Here is a 20179-nt window from a genome sequence, read left to right as displayed (position 1 = left end):
CCAAGGTCACCAAAGGTCAACGATCTGACCTGACCTTCAGGTGACCCTGTCCCTAACCCTCGCCGGCACAGGGGGAATGGATGCATCCCCCTCACGACTTTTCGCAAATAACTCGCGTAAAAAGCGGCCGATCGCGACTAAACTTTTAGTATCCCCGCGTTGATCAATTTTACACCTACCTAAAAATTTCATGACCCTGACCTAAATGACCTTTGACCTGTGACCTAATTTTCGAGACCATGTTTGGCCGGAATAGCGATTCGGTGTATGTCGGCTCGCATTAGCCGCGCGTTTGGAGTCTTTTCGTGGTTTCGAGCGTTCAAACATGTGAGTTGATGTTGCTCCCATGCATTAGGGCGGATGCCAAGGTCACCTGAAGGTCAGTGCAGATCACTGACCTTTGATGACCTCAGTCCGAAGGTCGGTTAGCTAGTTTTGATCACAGATGATGTCCTTATGCATTTAGGCAAGGTCGGGTCAGGTCAGGTCAGGTCAACCAGTAGGGGTCCTGCCGGGTATTCATAGTACGTGTCAACCGCCTCTGACAGCTTCGTAACATGTTACAAAGGCACCAAAACTACTTCGTAAATGTTCAAACGGTTGCCAAATTCGAATTAAGCTCCAAAATTAGCCTAGAAACATGTAACACTCGAAAAAGTGAACAGAGGCCATCAAAGGTCAATGACATGACCTCACCTTCCGGTGACCTTCGCACGCACCCTAATGCATGGGAGCAACAATAACATCATATCCCATGTTTGAACGTTTGAATCCACAAAAGACTGCTAATACAATCCGACATACGCCGAATCGCGATTCTGACCAAACATGGTCTCGAAAAGTAGGTCACAGGTCAAAGGTCTTTTGGGTTAGGGTCATGAAACATTTTGGGTAGGTGTAATATTGATCAACGCGAAGGTGCTTAATGTTTGGTCGCGATTGGCCCCTTTTTACGCGAGTTATTCGCAAAAAAACTTGGGGGGGGGGTGCATCGCCCCCCGTGCCAACTAGCTAACATGTAACATTTTAAAAGACAGTATGTCATTAGTTATATGCATTAGACAGACAACTCAGAAAAACACTCGAAAAAAGGTGTTTTGTGCTCAGCCAGCAAAGCCCAACCGACGCCCACAATAGGGTTGCTGAGGCTTCCCATCGTTGCACGACACATATAATGAAAAGGTAAAGGAAAAATTGTGCAAGAAAGCTGTCCATTTATATTGGCGTGTCTATATTCTCCTGCGTCCCAATTCTCCAGTCTCTCCCCTATGTGATCTTCTTAGGTACCTCACCTCTGACATTGATGCGTCTGAGCCCCTTCGGCAGATGTTTTTCCAATTGCGAGAGGTCGGTGGCGGCGACTGACAGCCGCTCCAAAGTCTCCCGTGAGCTCCGCAGCTCCGTCAGCTCGCTGAGACCGAATCCGTCCCGAAGGATGATAGTGCTTAGGCCCACCTTGACGATATCATTACCTGGAATCACGCCGAATATATAGTCTACTGGAATATTGGTCGGTACTCGGTAGTCACTGAAATGTGACAGAAACTCTGCAAAAAACGCCCATAAAATTAACTGGCATTCAGAAACATAGATGAGCATTGAGCGGTCAGTTAACACGCGCAGTGGTAGGGTTGCACTTGCGAGTACTACGCCCAGTGGAAGGGGCGGATGGCGCCCCCCCCCCCTAAGATCTCAACTCCCAGTGGAGCTAGGAAAACGAAATTTAGAGGGTAGGTTGGGGCCCTGCGGATCTCTGTTGTGTGTGAATTTTATGACCCCAGGTTAATATCTTCAAGGTCAAATGAGGTCAATTGTGGTCAAATCTGCCATATGAGCGATACAGGTACAGAAAAATGTTTAAAACATAAAAGGTGTAGAATTAAGAGTGCTATCTCAGATTTTTGAAATTTTTGGATTTTAACCCCCCAAAAAATAAAAAGGATATTTTTTAATATAATAGCCGAAAAATCCAATTTTTTTTGAATTTCGAAAAAAACGGAATATATGTGATAGTCCCTACCGCCTTCTATCTACATACCAAATTTGAGATCGAAACCTCTTTTTTTGGCCAAGTTATAGCGAAAAAACTGCTCTAAATTGATGACGTCAAATTTTCAAACTCAATTTTTAGCAATTCCAGACCTCGTAGCGCAAAACAAAGACCACTTTTAGACTCCCCGTGACGAGCTGCATCGAATCAGTACCCATTTTATGCAAAAATAACAACTTTGAAATTTGACTTTTTTGACCTGACCTTGACCTGAACTTCACCAGAAATTGACCTAAACCGTACCTGATGGTCTTATAACCAACACCATTCAGTGGGAAATGAAAAAATAGCCATAAAACATGCATAGCACAACCTTAGTAAAGTTGGGTTCATGTGATGACTGATGACCCTTGGTGACCTGACCTGTGACCTGACCTGGTATGACCTCTAATAGCAACATATGTACTAGACAACTGACGCCCTATCGCTGATTTTCGACAAAATGCGTTTTAGTCGGTGTTATAGCGCTTTCCCTAGAAGACCCGTGAACGGTGAAACATTTTGTCTTTGACCTGACCTGTGACGTCATCGGTGATCCCGAGGTCAATGACATTTGATATACGTCGACAAAAGAAACAGGGCTATCGAACGCCGTTTGAATTTTCCGGATTCGTCCAGTAGTTTCGGAGATACGGGGGGGGGCAAAAAAATGTCCCCCCCCCCCACCGCGCGGAAGGTGGCTGGTAGGCCACCACCAGTTTATACCGACGGGGGGGGGGGCGGATGACCGCCCCCTCCCCTGAGATCTCGAGAACGAAGCAAGATAGCGACAAGCGGTAAACGGCATCAGATACGCACGGTCAAGGTTTACAATTTTTACAAAGGTCATTTTCAGGTCAGGTCAAAGATGACGTCACAGGGGTCGAAAAAGTCAAAATGGCGGCGCTAGATATGGAGAGTTTTTCTCGAGTAACTTTCGAATTAGTCAAGATAATAACAAACTAAGGGCATCATCGTGATCCTCTCGTCAATCCACATCGAAATATATATATATATATATATATATATATATATATATATATATATATATATATATATATATATATATATATATATATATATATATATATATGTTGACCTCGAAAGGTCAAGGTCAAAGGTTGACCTCAGGTCACGTGACCTCGAGGTCATCATGTATATCTTTCGATGCGTCTTGACGAACTGAACACAATGAGACCATCCGCGCGGTTGTATCTTGTTCCTGTACGGAGTTATTGGCAAAAAAAAAAACTTTGGTGACCTTTGATGACGTCACATGACCTTACAGCTGCTCAACAGCAAAACAGATCTCAAGGTAGTGAAGGTTGATCGTATATGAAGTCATGTATGGTATATGGGGCCATTCCGACCCGTTTTAGTGGTAAAAACAGGGAGTTGATTTTTCCCCATTGACTTATAGGTAATGGGGAGGTCGCGAAATTGACCTGACCTTAGGTCACTGATATCAAAATTCCGAGATATACAAATTGTAGCTACTAAGTAATGACCTTATAACATCCTGCGACTTTCAAATGCCTTCGACAATCGACATCTACTGTAGCTCTGGCACGGTGACAAAGTTGCAAAAAAGTGACTTAAGGTTGGGTCATTCAAAGTGACCTGGTGACCTGACCTTAAAAGTTAGGAGGTTCAAACTTGCACACCATGTGTAAAAGTGATGAGGGAATAGTCCTACCAAATTTGCGCCGCTGTTTTCCCTCTATTTGCGAAAAACCTCAGGGGGGGGGGGGCGGATATCTGCCCCCCCGTCGGTGCGCGTGTTAACGTTAAAACACCTCTACGATGGGCAAGAAAAAACATTCCCTTGCTTCTTGCCTCGTTTACATAATCAGTCAAAAGCTCACCTAGATCATTCCAGAACACAGGGCGAAAAGTTATGCAGAAAACCCCGATATTCCTGAGGCTGTATTCAATACCATTTTTGATAGGGCAGCTCTTCCTTCATCTTTTGTGATCGGTCCCTCACATGCTAGCTTTTCTGCCTCAGACAGCCGTTCTGCGTTGTTATCAGGTACCAAATAACTATACTTATCGGGACCTAATGATTTTGACTCGTTAACCCTATTCCTGGCGGGGGGGGGCCTCAGGAGCCCCCCCCCCCTGAGGTTTTTTGGTTATTTCTCCCAAACGCGTTGAGCTAGGAAGCTCAAATTTTCTGACTTTTCCTAAAAGGCTTCTACGCAACATGTCTGAAAATTTTGAGTTGATCTGACCTCAGGTCAGGTCACCAGAGGCGGTTTGGTGACCCTACCTCAGAAAAGTTTGCAATCACGCCAGAGCTAGAGTTTTTGACCGATCAATTTCTTCTCTTCAGGGTTTAGTTAGGGTACCAGTATGTGCAATTTGTATATCTCGGAATTTTGATATCGGTGACCTAAGGTCAGGTCAATTTCGCGACCTCCCCATTATAAGTCAATGGGGGAAAAATCAACTCCCTGTTTTTACCACTAAAACGGGTCGGAATGGCCCCATATACCATACATGACTTCATATACGATCAACCTTCACTACCTTGAGGTCTGTTTTGCTGTTGGGCAGCTGTGAGGTCATGTGACGTCATCAAAGGTCACCAAAGGTTTTTGGCCAATAACTCCGTACAGGAACAAGATACAGACGCGTTGATGGTCTCATTGTGTTCAGCTCGTCAAGACGCATCGAATGATATACATGATGAACTCGAGGTCACGTGACCTGAGGTCAACCTTTGACCTTGACCTTTCGAGGTCAACATATATATCATTCGATGCGGATTGACGAGAGAATCACGATGATGCCCTTAGTATGTTCCTATCTTGACTAATTCGAAAGTTATTCGAGAAAAACTCTCTCCATATCTAGCGCCGCCATTTTGGCTTTTTCGACCCCTGTGACGTCATCTTTGACCTGACCTGAAAATGACCTTTGTAAAAATTGTAGATCTTGGCCGTGCGTATCCGATGCCGTTTACCGCTTGTCGCTATCTTGCTTCGTTCTCGAGATCTCAGGGGGGGGCCGAATCGGCCCCCCCCCCCCCCGCCAGTTTCTTGTCCCGGCGGAGCCCGCCAGGAATAGGGTTAAGATTTATCTAATAATCGGCACCGGGCACATGCTTTTAAAATTGTTTTATTGACCCTTACTGTGCTACCGTCTATCTCCTTAACCCTCGCCCGCACATGGGGGGGGGGGTTGCCACCCCCCCCAGGCAGTTTTTCTGCTCTGCACTCAACATTTTTAGAGCTAGAAGGCTGATTTTTCGTATAGCTGCTCGTCTATCCTTTCTTGATGTCCACTAAAAAATTTCAAGTTTCTGTAATTTTTAGTTTCGGAGATATGACCTTGTTTTTCAGGTCATGTCATGACCCAAATGGCCAATTCTCAACATCTTGCGTTTGTCATGGGCCTTGTGAGCTTTTGACACCCTGATTTCGGCCTTTTTTGCCAGTCTTACCTCCCACCTATCATGGAACATGTTGTTCGACGATGTACAGGGGTCAAGGTCAGGGTCAAGGTCAACCTAGGTCATCTATGATAATTGCGTTTTAGGCAAGCTGAATTTACTTTTTGTGAAGTTTTTTTGACTGCATTTTTGGTAAACTTTACCAGCTTGAAGCTTCTCAGATCATGATTTCATGTGATATGGACCCAAAAACAATCGGTGCACACATCAGTATACACACAGACACACACAGACATACAAACACATATAATTGACCTTGACCTAACTTGACCTGAAATGACCTCAGCAGCAAAATTCTGGTCGGATAGTGTGACAAAGAGGTTCTAGCTGGCTTGGCACCAGAAAACAGCATCGTCATCGGTATTTGATAAGCAGCGCACTTGATATCCAACGGTGACCCAAAACAGCAACATTTTTTAGTTTGACCTGACCTGGAAGGTCAATGACTGACCTGAGAAGGTAAAATTGGGTATCATTGGATTCGTCTTTTCCCAAAGAATCTTTTTGGTCTTTACTGCTAAGCTCTATCTCCAACAGGAACGAAATGGCGCGGGGGGTGGCACCCCCCCCCCATGTGCGTTCTAGGATGGGAAAATGGCATGTGCGGGCGAGGGTTAATCGCGGTGATATCCTTTTGAGCGGCTCGTTGTTCCACCATTCGAGTACTGTGCGTCAGTTTACTCCAAAATAGGGGATCGTGATTCCCGGGGGGGTCATCATTTTTCTCTGTGTATGGCTGTGGGCGGCTGTGGGGCCGGGGGCGGCTAGGCTGTGAAAAAAATTGCAGCCGTACAGTATATCTAAAAGGTATGTCCCCTGGTTTGGCTCTCCCACAGGAGGCGAATCGGTAACTTGGCTGAATCCCAGTTGCGGCACCCGGCCGCCAGGGTCGCTGCCGCGCGAGCGGCCTTGACCGCTCGCATGTCATTGGCAGTTCGGTCCCTCCCCATCTATACCGAGGTGGGGAGGGGAGAAGAGGGGAAGAGAGGGGAGGGAGCGGCATCCGCTCGGCACTGGGCGATACCTGGCTGACCCCGCGCTCCCTCGCTGACCTTTGTCCTGCCCTCAGGCGAAGACCGACTTCCTGGCCTGTAGCGGCCCAGTGGAAAACCGAGCTCGCGGGGCGCGACTCCATTGGCCCAATCTTATAAATGGAATGCTGTCGTATTCACGGCATTAGATAATATTAATAGTGATACCAGCAGTGGATGTGGTAAAATACAGTCCAAAACAAACGAAATCACACGATTCGTGCATAATGCGCCCTCCCATTCAAATAAGCCTGCCCACTTCGATAGATGGTGTAGTTTCTTAGGGCGTAAAAGATGCAAAACACTACCGATTTTTTTTTTTTTTTTAGCTCGGCCATTGGGAATGACAATATACAATTGACTGAAATGCATGAAAACCATTTTGCATTTAGGTAATAGCCGTTTTCTGTACTCAAACTTTAGCCAGTGACGCCCTGTCCATTCTAAAGCGTTTATAAGATTGGTCCCAGCACCCGATCTTATATGAGGAAGTCGTTCAAAAAGCATCTTATTTCTAACGAATTTATTATTATGGCCACTTTTACAGGACGTCTATAGAGCTTTGACTTTTACATTTCTTCCTCGTTCAGGAGAAACGTTTTAACCCTCACCGGACCTTCAGGTTTTCTGAATACCGAGGGGGCGTTGGGGGTTGGAAGTGAGGAAACAACTCCCTTCGCCGATTCGCCCCTAATTGAGCTAGAGCCTCACGAAAGAAACGATCGTGTGCGTCGTTACGAAATGCAGCGATTGGTCTCCGATTTAAGGACCAGGGTGAGCCGATGACTTCGGAGGTCAGGTCAAGTGGCCCAAGGCACAGGTTCGGTTTTTGGTAAATAACTTCGCTAAAAATGATCGCAGATCCGCGATTTTAGCAGCATCGTGCTTGTCTAGCTCAGGTGTGTTGAATGGTATACTTTTTCTTCGGGTGAGATCAACTTAACCCTCGCCCGTATAGAGGGCGGGGGGTCGAAAGGACCCCCCTCCCTCGGTTTTTCGCGAATAACTCGCGTAAAAAGCGGCCGATCGCGACGAAACTTTCAGTACCCTCGTGTTATTCAATTTTACACCCACCCTAAAATTGTCATGACCCTGACCTTAATGACCTTTGACCTGCGACCTACTTTTCGAGACCATGTTTGGCCGGAATCGCGATTTGGCGTATGTCAGCTCGCATTAGCGGCGCGTTTGCAGTCTTTTCGTGGTTTTAAGCGTTCAAACATGGGATATGATGTTGCTTCCATGCATTAGGGTGGGTGTCAAGGTCACCGGAAAGTCAGGTCAGGTCATTGACCTTTGATGACCTCGGTTCACTTTTTCGAGTTTTACATGTTTCTAGGCCAGTTTTAGGAGCTGAATTCGAATTTAGTAGCCATATGAACATTTACGAAGTAGTTTTGGTGCCCTCGTGACATGTTGCGAAGCTGTCAGAGGCTGTTGCCACCTACTACGAATACCCTTACTCGTTGACCTGACCTGACCTGACCCGACCTGGCCTAAATGCATGAAGACATCATCTGTGATCAAAACTAACATGATATGCGTGATCAGCATCCCGAAAACCCCATAGCAGCCACGCTTTACGACTTTCTAACAGGTCCCGATTTTCCCGACTTTTGGGTCATTGACCTGACCTGGAAAGTCAACCGACGACCTAGGACCTTAAAATTGGGTATCATCGACTTCCTCTCGTCACGGCCAACACGCTCGTTTTTTCCGCGAAGCTCTAGCTCGATCAGGGGCGAAACGGCAAGGGGGTCCAACGGACCCCCCTTATACGTTTGCGGCTGAAAAAACACCAATACGGGCGAGAGTTAAGGTGTTAACCTCGGGTCAAGGTCAGGTCACAGCCCGTCAGGTCACGAAGCTGGTCAAAGGAGGTCATATTGCATATCAATCGATTCGGCAGGTCTTTTCATGTCCATTAGTGGCTTTATCGACTCGGTAGCTTTAGTTGATCGGGAGTTATTGACGAAAAACTGATAGCCTTAGTAACGTGATAAATGACGTCACGCAAGATCAACAAAGCAAAATTGAAACATCAGACCTTGCAAAGAGCGCATGAAATCACGATTCCGTTTGCTTGAGAATTTGAGATAGTTGTATATATTTCCGGACCAAACTAGCAATTTCCATATTCCCCTGACTTTTAATGGTGAGAGACCGACCTGATCTCAGGCGACCCTTCAGAAAATCCGAGATATACATTTATACAAGTTGTGAGACCTCTCGATCATACTATAAGATCCTGTAAGTTTCATCTCCCTATGAAAGCTCTGCACTGAGGGTGTTGCGAAATTGGAACATTTTAGGACTGTGCACACAGTTCTAAAATGTTAATTTTATTAAACAGTTTAGGACAGTTTCACACAGTTCATTTTGGGACTGCTCATTTATGACGTCATAGATCAGTGACCTGACTTGACTTAACCCTATTAGTGGCAGGTTGTTTTCATCTACCCCTCAGGTTTTTCGGGAATATCTCCGAAACCGCTGAATCTACGATGCTGAAATTTTCTGACTTTTCCTAAAACTAAATTGGGCACATTCGCTGAAAATTTCAAGGTCATAACTTTACCAGGGGCGGCTCCAGAGCACTGGGAATTGGGGGGTCTTATTCGTGAAGCGAGTCATTTGGGCGAAGATCACGATGCTGATGTATTATAACTGTATGCACCAGTTTTACGAACAGTGAATGAAAGGTATCATGTGATAACATATACAAAGTTATTGTGCATCCTCTTTTGACACGTTTTTGCTATAATAGGCGGATCCAGGCGTCCAAAAAGGGGGGTTCTGTTTTACCTCCCAACATAGGTGCCCTGACACCGCCTATGCATGACCAATACAATTGTAGTCGTTCTCTCATAAGAAAATTGTAACATAACAAGACCATTACCACCCTTTTTAGAAACAGTACCAACAAAAACCTTATTTACTATACTTTTTTTGTATCCCCAATCTCAATGATCTGTATCCGCCTATGATTTTGAAAATGCATATTTTTAGGATCCATGTGAATTCCTGGTTCATTCTCTATCGATCGGCAAAAGTTGTGTTAAGATTGGTTCAGAAACCTGGCCGTGATAAACAGTCTAAAATGTATCTGCAATTTGCCCGTTTTTACCCCCCTCTATTGACATTTTTTAATTTTTATTTTTTTTAGAAATGTAGATCACGTTGAGCGAAATCGAATGCCGTTTGAATTTTGAAAATCGGCCCCTTAGATCTCGAGATATCAGGGGGGTCGTAAACAGCCCCCCTGCCACTAATAGGGTTAAAAATGCGGTTGGCGTAAAAAAATCCGACTTATCAAATCCCGACTAAAAAATCGACTTATAATCCGGTTAATCAAATTCCGACCATGTTTTTACCTGGCCATTAACCCGCGCCCTGATGGGGTCTGCCGAGCAACGCGGTCTGATGGGGGGGGGGGCATTTTGCCCCCCCCCCCTAAGATCTCGAGAACCACGCAACATAGCGACAAGCGATAAACGGCGTTGGATAGCCCCAACGGGGAACTACCTTGTGACACAATTTCATTGACCTCGGTCAAACCGATGACGTCACAGGTCAGGTCAAAGGTCGAATTTTCACCGTTCACAGGCATTTCAAGAAATGCGTTGTAAAATCGAGTAAAATGCATTTCATTGAAAATCATCGATGGGGAAATGTTCTTCAAACACATATTTTGCTATTTGAGGTCACTGATACCAGGTCAGGTCACAGAGGTCAGGTCACTGGGGGGGGGGGGGGGGTCACAATATGAAGTGTCGTGTGATACATGTTTTATGGTCCATTTTACATGACAAATGCGATTATGTGGGTCAGGCAGACTTTTGGGCCAGCTTGGGTCACGTTTTGGTCAAGGTCAGGTCAAGGTCAGGTCAAATTAGGTCAAATTTCAAAGTTCATACTTTGCATAAAATGGGTATCGATATCGATGCAGCTCGTCACGGGGAGTTCAATGGTGGTCTCCGTTTTGCGCTACAAGGTCTAGAATTGCTAAAAATTGAGTTAAAAAATTTGACGTCATCAATTTTTAACAGTTTTTTTTTTGCTATAACTTGGCCAAAAAAGAGGTATCGATCTAAAATTTGGTATGTATATCGAATAGCGCAGGGACTATCACATATATTCCGGTTTTTTTCGAAATTCGAAAATTTTTGGATTTATTTTTTAGTTTTTCTAAAAAAATCAATTTTTTATTTTGGGGGGCCAAAATCCCAAAATTTCGAAAATCTGAGATAGCAGTTTTGTAGCGCCGTTTTTTTATCTATACAACCACATAAAGAACTTTAAAATTGCTTGTTAACTGTAGAATTGGTGAGCGTTTCAAGATGTCATGTTTTTTGCTCATTTTTACTCGAACATGACCTCAGTTTGACCTCAATAACTCCTGACCTGAGGTGACCCGTGACTTGAGATTTTGTGTGAAGGTGTCAACTTGATGCCCGGTAAGGTACGCAAAATTTGGCGGCGCGCAGCGCCGCCGTTTTCTCGCTATTTAAGAAAAAACACAGGGGGGGCCAAAATGCCCCCCATCAGGGCGCGGGTTAATGTGTTCTAGCCTTACAGTTGATTGTTTGAACGCGGAAGATGCTATCTTGGTTAACCCCATACTTATCGTATGATAAAGAACGTCAGTGTTAGAAAGTTAATTAACAATTTTATTTAGGATAGTTTAATTCAAGTGGGTATAATCCGACTTGACAATTTACTAGGAGGGTTTTGCAGCGCTATTAGTTCGGCATGTAATTATAAATCATTGCTAATTTTGATCCGGATATCGTTATTCAATGCTGGCCTTTGCGTCCTCAGAAAAGTTGTTTATAGTCATGAAGGCTTGCATTGACCCATACTCCATTTTTCAGCACCATTATTCGCCGTAGTTGACCAGGTGTTTTTCTTCAGCTCTCCCCTGAATCCTTTGGCTTAGACCTGGCGTATCACCCGTGCATCGCAAGACGCACCTACCACACACAAGTTCATGATCCCCACGAACTAGAGGTGTCAATCGGAACCGAAAATTTTGGAATTCCGAAAATTTCCGAATTCCGATTCGGAAATCGGACGGAAAAGTGACAAACACATCGGACATATTCGGAAAACTAGTTGAAAGTTACAAATTTCTTGAAGAAGTTAAAATTCAAACTTATTTCAATTATCCATATGCAAATTGCAAAACATGTCATCAAAATTGGCAGGGGATAGGTGCATCATACATCATTCATAATTATAGTGCAAGATGAAAATAAACGTGATTGCATGTAGCGGGTAGCTCTGAGTCAAATCAGGTACATACCTACCTACCTATAGGTACTGTGCCAACTTTTAACTCTAAATTTGGAAATGTGTTTACAAATGGCAATAGCCATTGTTGTCAGCAAGCCCATCATTAGATAACACAGTTATGAACATGATGTACAATCATTGACCTGTGAGAAGCACTAGACACCAAAGCAGTAAAGGAGGGAATCCAAAAATAGATTTGCCTCACTTGATGTTAACAGAAAAGAGACAGAAGAAAATTGAAAATATCAAGGTGTGTCAAGTAGCACAAGAGTCCTACCTAGAACCTCCTATCATAAAGTCATCCTTTTCTACCCCTTCCCTCCAAAAATATCCTTGCCGAAAAATCAATGTTGCATAAATGCCGATAGCCTATCAATAAACTAAACAATTACCAAAAGATGATGAAATGCGGCGAAAGCGTCATAAATGTCACCTAAGGAAAGATGGCCTCCCGATGAGAATCGGAGGAGACAAAAAGTGACGTCTAAAACAATAAATACAGTCATTTTGCTTTACAATTGAATTATTTTTGACAATTTATCATATTTTGCAATACTAATTGAATTTAAATCAAACAACTAATGGTAAGTGCACTTCAATAGGACAAGTTATATGACAATGACGTCATATTGTTGATTTTCTTTCACCTCATCGACTCAAAGCCGGATACCCATGTTCCATGCTACCAAGAATGGTAGCATGAAACGTGTTTTTCATTCTACCAATGATCACAACCTCTTTTTGCTTGTGAATTTCAGTGAATTTGTGTAAAATCATAGCAAGTATTTTTGTGATCGCTTATTCTTTTGGATATTCAGAGATGTGTGGCTCAGTGAAGAGCACGTTATTTCCAGATGTACCTATCTCACACGTTTCTTCTCACATGAACTATTTTGCTTTTGCAAGAAGTGTTCTACTTTACATCTCAATCCAAGTCTCAGTCTCAGCCAGTGTGATATAAGATCAAGATATGCACAATTATTGTAAGTGACTAGCTTCTTGCATTATTGCTGTATTAATTCATCATCAAGTGGCTTACTGTCAAAGGGATGTGGCAAGAAGTCAATATTTGAGAACGCAGGTTGGAGGGATAAGGCAATGCTTTGCATTATTCCTGCTTACTCAGCTTCAGTTGTAGGCTGTAGCACATTTTAAAGCAGAATAGGCTTGTCTCAATATGCTGTGTTTGTGTTATAGGTATATCAGGTTAGGCCTATTGCCCAAATGCCCACCCCCATTCCATACTGCATAATATGATATTGCTTCAATATTTTTGGTGCACTCAAAACCAGATGGCAACTATCTGTTATTTAGTTATCATGTAGTACCTACATACAAACATATACCTAATATAGATCAATTTACGCATACTCCCTTTCCATATCCAGCTTTCGGACAGTTTTCGGACAAATCCTTGCTTTGGACATTTTTCGGACAGAAGTGAGCTAGGATTTTGGACATTGGACGGACATCGGACAAGAAATTTCTGAAATTGACACCTCTACCACGAACCCACATCAGCGTCCGTTCGCTTGGTGTGTGACCCCTTGACCTTTGGCCGCGACAACTGCCAGCTTGCTGGAACACCCCTCCCTACACGCGCTGCCCCGCCCGCTCCCCTTTCTCCCCCCCCCCCCCCCCGGGGTCGTGTCACGAAGGTTCGGGCTTACGCTACTACCGGCCGCTGCGCAGCTGTCACCTAGCGCTTGGGAATGTGTGGTCTGGTGCGGATTCAGCCAACTACCGGCTCGCGACACCAGCGCCACGTAGTGGCGACGGTACATTCTTTTTAGACATACTGTACAGACCTCTCGCTAAAACGGACTACTTACCAGTGTAGAACAAGCATATGCTTCGTTTTTCGCGATGGTTTTTCGCTGCCTCCCACACAAGCACCAGCAGAAGAGGGAACTTGTCGATTATGTAGTCGACCAGTCCACTCCGGGTGTCGCCCACCATGCGTCGTCCTTCTTCAGGTACCTCATCGAAGTGGTGGAGCTGCACAAAAAAAGATGCAACGCTGCTGATTTGTGTGTTATACGAACGTAACCATCTACAGTATAGTAAAACGCCCAAACTTAACCCGCGCATGACTGTGGGGGGGGGGGGGGCTCTACAGAGCCCCCTCCAGTTTTTCGGCAATATCTTCTAAGTTCTAAACCGTTTGACGGATTAACACGAAACTTGAGGACCCTCAGCGACATCAATTTGACACCTTGTGCTTAAATTTCAACTTTCTAGCTACCATAGTTTGACCGGAAATGACGTCAGAGTGACGTCATGTCGGCCGATTTTGATGCAAAATATTGAATTACGGCAAACACTCTCAAGAGCTCAGTTTTAAAGCTAGATCCAATTTATTTGCATGAGTGGACTACAAATACATGTAGCTATCAAACTGTTATCTCGAATTTTCGAAAATTTAAAACTTTTGAAAAATATGTATTAACAATTAAAAAAAAAACTTTTGATTTTTTTTCAAAAAGCTTTTGATTTTACGCAAAAACCGGAATATATTTGATAGAACACACACTGATAAACTACTCTAGCAAGTTTTAGCCCTATATCTTCAAAATGACCAAATTATTTGCATTATTGTCAAATATTTGCAATTCTATATTTTTGAAAACCATTTTTCAGTACGTTTTGACATCGTACATCAATATGAATGACACCATCGTGTTTCTGAGCTCAAACTGCATCTGATAGGCACCTTTTTTGTTCAAAAATTTCTTTTTTCAAAATTTGACCTTTTCTGACCTGAAGGTGACCTGACATCCGTTTAAATTCAGCTGAAAATGACCTCAAATGACACAGACGACATTGTTTTCGAAATATACGAGGAAAATGGACCATAAAACATGAGTCACGTGACTGATACATGATATACAATTTACGTGACCTAGGATGACCTGGCCTTGACATGAAAAATTCAAAGTAAAAGTTCGGTACCCTCAGGGTATCTAAAGCATATATCAAGGAGTGAGAAAACAAAAATGAGCCTGATCGGACTTGTCAGCCGGCGGTCAGAGCCTAAATTGTGAACAAGCAAAAATGCGGATAATTTTACTTTGACCTGGCCTGTGACGTCATCAGTGACCTCGAGGTCGATGAAAATACTTTCGCTCGACAGTTTTTCCAGGGCCATCAGACGCCGTTTGAATTTTGACGATCGGCCCAGTAGTTTCGGAGATAGGAGGGGGGGGCTGGAGAGCCTCCCCCAGTCACTCGCGTTATGGAAAATACCCCAGTCAAGCGCGGGTTAACCCTCGCCCTGGCAGGGTATTTTTCACAACACGGCCTGGCAGGGGGGTGGGGTCGATGCGACACCCCCCCCCCCCTCGCGATTGTCTCCTATGGCACCTAGAAACACCCAATTTTGTAGGTAGGTGAACCCCCTGGAGTTCTCGCCCCTGTGCAAATTTGGTTGCTCTAAGTCAATATTTAGGGGGGTTTTGGGGGTATAAATGTAAAAATTTCGCTAAAAGCAGGTCAAAAGTTTTTCGCTTATAACTTTTGATCTAATTAAGGGTGCGTTAACTTCGGAGGTGGCTCCGCTCAGCGTTGGTGTCCGAGCACTACTACTCTGATTCTCAGCCAGTAGATGTCACCAGGGTAGAGCGCTTTTTTCCCACGTTAATGACCTTCTCCCCCTCCTCATTTCACGGCCCTTACGATAACGACGTTTGGTTACTGCGCCGGCGCGGCGGGCGGCGCCGACTGAGGGAGATCATGGTGTGTAAACACCGCGCGGAAGGAACACGTCTCTCGACAGGCCTTCCCGGCGCCGTCCTTAGCCTGGTGTAGGTACGTCCTACCCAGTTAGAACGAAACTGATTATTTGATATGGATACATGTTATCGAATATTGAGTCTGCCGCAGCTCTAGTCACAAGAATGCGTCTGATATCCTCACATGATTGACCTGACGGCATTGTTTTAGTGAAATGCAGTGCTAGATTCACATTGCTACACATACTACCAGTAAAACGCCTTATAGGACGACAAACGGAGCGAGCGAGAGGGTGGGCCTTGCACGTGGGAAATTGTGAGGGGGTACCTCCAACTGACTTGTGCACGGTACTCTACTAACCGGTCTCTAGCAATGTGCCATATTTGAGCGCAATCGACTCAGCCGTTCTCGAGATCTAGAAGCGGCACCCTGCACGTGCGCACGTGCAAAATGGGTCCCAACTGACTTTTGCACGGCACCCTACTAACGGATCCCTAACCGCTAACCAAATCTGAGCGCAATCGGTCCAGCCGTTCTCGAGATCTGGAATCGACCGCTGCACGTCCGCACGTGCAGCAGCACCCCACATGAACTGTGGGACATGAAAATGCATTGCCTATGTGGGTGCCTACTGCTTACCTACATGCAAAGTTTCAGCCAATCGGCCCAGTAACTACCGAGATATTGCAATTGTTACAAAAATGACTCCTCTTCGTTTTGCACGTGGCACGTGCATAGGGGGTCACCCACATGCATCGAAAGAAGTCAAATACTTGGTAGATGGAATCAAGCTACCCTACAAAAATTACCGCAAGTAAATCGGCCCAGCGGTTGCTGAGTTTTTTTTTTTAGCCTTTCAAAAGCGTTACAGCCCGGGCCGGGTCGGGCCGGGCCGCTCTTACTGAGATTTATCCGTTATATTGAAAAGACTTCACTTGCTTCGCTCGCTCCGTAACAACAACGGGAAGTTCAGCATCTATTTTCTCATTTGAAGCTAGGCCCCATGCGCACAATCTTATCTTAATGGAGCAGACTATGAGCTGGAAGATTCGTATTCCATTTTTCATCTATTTCTCATTTGAAAGGATGTCGTTTGAAGCTAAGCCCCATGCGCATAACTTTATTATATCAAGTAGACTCTGGACTGGATAGGTAGGTACAAACTACAAACATTACAAAATATCAATTTTACCTATAGGTACACGAGGCATTGGTAGGCTTGCTTGCTTTTATAGCAAGCTGCATTTTATGGACTGCAACCATGTAATATGTTCCTTGGGAACTTCACAGAAATATCTATACCTACTTACTATCCACCTTTTTCAAACGGCTGCTATACTTATGGAAGGGATGATAATTTAACTTGCTTCTCCAGTGCCACTGCCAGTGCTCTACCTCCTCCCCCTCCCCTCCCCTCCCCAACAAAAGTAGAAGTCTTGTTGCTTACGTACGACGCTACCAGCAACCTAGCCGAAAACTTGATGTCGCAGGTGGCAAAAACCCTCGGCGGTAAACGGGTAAACCACTACCAGAAACGTGGGTAGGTACAGGGACCCGCAGTTGCTACTGTATAGCGACCCTGAGTAAATTGTCCCAGCACCCTCACAGGGAACAACGATAAGCTGTCAGAGGGTACTCACAGGAAACCTCAGCTGCTCTTGTACAGGGACCAGCAGTCGATATCAATGTTATCGGTTGTTACTGGACAGGACAGACGGTTAGACTTGGGGTTCGTGTACAGTAGCAACTGCGGGTCCCCGTACCATGACCGCTGTGCCGCAGCAGCTTTAGCCTTCCAGTCCGGCAGCCAGATGCACATCGATGTTTTCAAACAAAAATATCAAAAAAGTCCAACAAAGATCATGAAAAAATGTCAATGTCGCTCAAAAGAAACGTCTCCAACGTCCCAACGATCCGGCCAAAAGGGTTAGCAGATACGTCCGGCGTTCTCTCGCGGGGACAGATGGGGACTATGGACCCGGCTGTGCTGCACCCGACTTAGAGGACCGCGATATTCAGCAATATCAGCTCAAAACAAAGGAGTTCTTAGACAGCCGAAGCACTGCTGTGGAGCGTGCCCAAATCGCTGAGAACACTGCTGATGACAAGGAAGAGTGGCACCGCGAGCGACGCAAACGCGTCGCTGCGACAACCTTTCACCAAACAGCGAATATGCGAGACTCAACGTCAAACAAAAACATCATGAACAGACTTCTTTACGATACAACAAAAGATTTAGATACACCTGCTCTGCAGTATGGCCGCGTCAACGAGGAGCTAGCTATACAAGCATATGAAAAGCAAACAAACACTGAAGTGAAAAGACCAGTTGGGCTGGTAGTGCACCCGAAGCATCCATTTTTGGCCGCCACTCCTGATGGAATCGTTTCTGATGACATCACATCATAGTAGAAGTGAAATGTCCCAAAAGTGCAGAGAACACTTCACTGGAAAGACTGCAGCTGCGTCTTCTAGTGGACTAACTATAACTAACTAACTATAGTTTTTTTTTCTTGACGACAAACTTGAGCTAAAAAAGAGTCACCAATATTACACCCAAGTTCAGTGCCAGTTGGCTTGCACTGGTGCAAAGTTCTGTGACTTTTTTGTCTGGACAGCAAACGAAACGTCATGTCAGCCCATAGCTGCTGACGAAACGTTCATCGCAAACAGACTGGAAAAAGTGAAGGCATTTTATGATGAGTGCATCGTGCCTGAAATGATAGATCCCCGCAAAGCACGACACATGCCGTTCCGTGAGCGGTCAAGGTATAGGGAGCCCAAGGGCAAAGACGTGAAGAAAAAAAAACATACAGGATGAGGCGACTAGCCCTGCCACACATCTAACAAGCGGAAACTTTTTTTGTCACTCATCCCATCATGGCAAAACGGGTAAAAAGGGGAGCGACTCACAACAGTGAATGAGACTTTGATGTAACATATCATTGGCTCAGATGTCCACCACGCATCAGCTAAGGTAATTTCAGCAATCGTGTCAAAACTGAAGCATTCGCTCAGCATCATGCCGATCTCATTTTGTGCTCCTTGTTCTGTGTCAGTTTCGTGTCATGTACGAATGCAATATGTCAATGCATGCCATGGATGCAATATTATGTACCGGTTATACTGGTATGTTTTCATTGGCTTCGCCTCTGCACTGTGTCAGCAGAGCAGACGCCATACTGGGGATTTATGTGTGATGCATCGCTGATGTGCAACTACTGATGCACTGGAGGTGAGCTATGGATAGTTTGAGCATAATTATGAATATTATGATGGTAGAAAATGACCTTATGCTCATGATACAATGAAATGATATTAAAATAAGTCCAAAAAGTATTATGATATATTTCGACTTGCGTCGTCTTCAGAATGTACATTTCCAGAATTGTCGACGAGCAAATTCAAATCCTTTCAAAATAGCGTGCAACATTTTTGTGAGATCTCTGGCTAACAAATTACAGTCAGGTCATACCTATAATAAATTTTAACAGCGTACAATACAATGAATACAATATCACTGAATAATAATTGGATAAATATTGTCAATGCTACACAATACCTAAAAGTAACACAGGCATATGTTATTTTGCAGCACGCCAAACTCGCGAAAATGCATAACCTATGCAGAGTGATTGACAGGATAAGATGCATTCATACACTTAATTACACATGTTTCAGGTGCGTACAACTAATACATACACACAGCAGAGTAAACATGACACCAGTGTAGAGCTCGCTGAGGTGGTGTACGAGTGGGGGGGGGGGGACGCTGTCAACTGCGTCTACCCTAAATCAAATTAGTACAAATGGCGATGAAAGACGCACCTAACAAGTACAAGTACTTCAGGTGAGACAAATAAAAAGAATGGATAAACCAATAGAGACATGCTGACAAAAAAGAGGACGGAAGGCCAAGCATAGAACATTGCCTATGTGGGAGTGTAGGGAGGGGGATGGAGAAGGGGCCAGGATGAGGTTTGTGTGTTTAGGCATGGTTTTTGGTTTCTTATTTCAACAGATTCTGCTATTTTCAGATCAGCCACATCTTAACATACTCTCTCTATGCTAATTTTGAATGAGGATGACGATATACTACATGATGGGTGGTTGAGGTTGACATGGTCTCCGAGAGGGGTGTTTTTGGTCTTGTTTTTAGCATCCCGTAGATGCTCATTAAATCTTTCGCGGACTCTCCTTTTTGATTCACCTATGTACACAGCGGGTTTCTCATCACACAGGTTACATGTGATTTTATATACAACATTTTTGGTATGACAGCGGCTACGAAGGCCTGCTTCACAGGTGTGACATCTCTTTGATCCAGCAGGGCACGGAGGACTTTCGAGACCTGACCGTATCATATGCTTGGACACCGTTTTCCCGCTGACCCATGCGACCTGTGCCTTCAGACCAGACGAGCGCACCGCACCGTTCACTCGGCGCGCTAGTGTTTCGTCAATGTACGAGAGCGATATGTAGGTCGTGTCATTTTTGTTGCGTCCAGTGGTGTTGTGTTTGTGACCTTTCTGTGTGTGGTGCATGATCTTGTGCTTAGTTCTCTGTATGAGTTTGTTGGGGTATCCGTTGTGTCTGAAAAGTGTCTCTACGACCTTCATTCCTCGCTCTTTTGCC

The 20179-nt window shown here is 44.6% G+C and overlaps 1 protein-coding gene across 1 annotated transcript in view; it reads right to left on the bottom strand.

Moving 5' to 3' along the window:
* Positions 1-1266: 1266 nt before the first annotated feature.
* The window catches only part of LOC122364885 (serine/threonine-protein kinase/endoribonuclease IRE1-like), an 81810-nt gene continuing 62897 nt past the window's right edge, over positions 1267-20179 (bottom strand). The window contains exons 4-5 of the mRNA XM_043335690.1: positions 13645-13810; positions 1267-1472 (exon numbers count right to left, since the gene is read on the bottom strand). Coding sequence (XP_043191625.1) covers positions 1267-1472; positions 13645-13810 — 372 coding nt within the window. The remainder of the gene's footprint in view (positions 1473-13644; positions 13811-20179) is intronic.

The sequence above is a fragment of the Amphibalanus amphitrite genome, unplaced genomic scaffold (assembly GCF_019059575.1).
Source record: "Amphibalanus amphitrite isolate SeventyFive unplaced genomic scaffold, NRLGWU_Aamphi_draft 000705F_arrow, whole genome shotgun sequence".
Lineage (NCBI taxonomy): Eukaryota > Metazoa > Arthropoda > Thecostraca > Balanomorpha > Balanidae > Amphibalanus > Amphibalanus amphitrite.
Note: the sequence above shows the minus strand (reverse complement) of the source record. Positions and strands in the feature narration are given on the sequence as shown.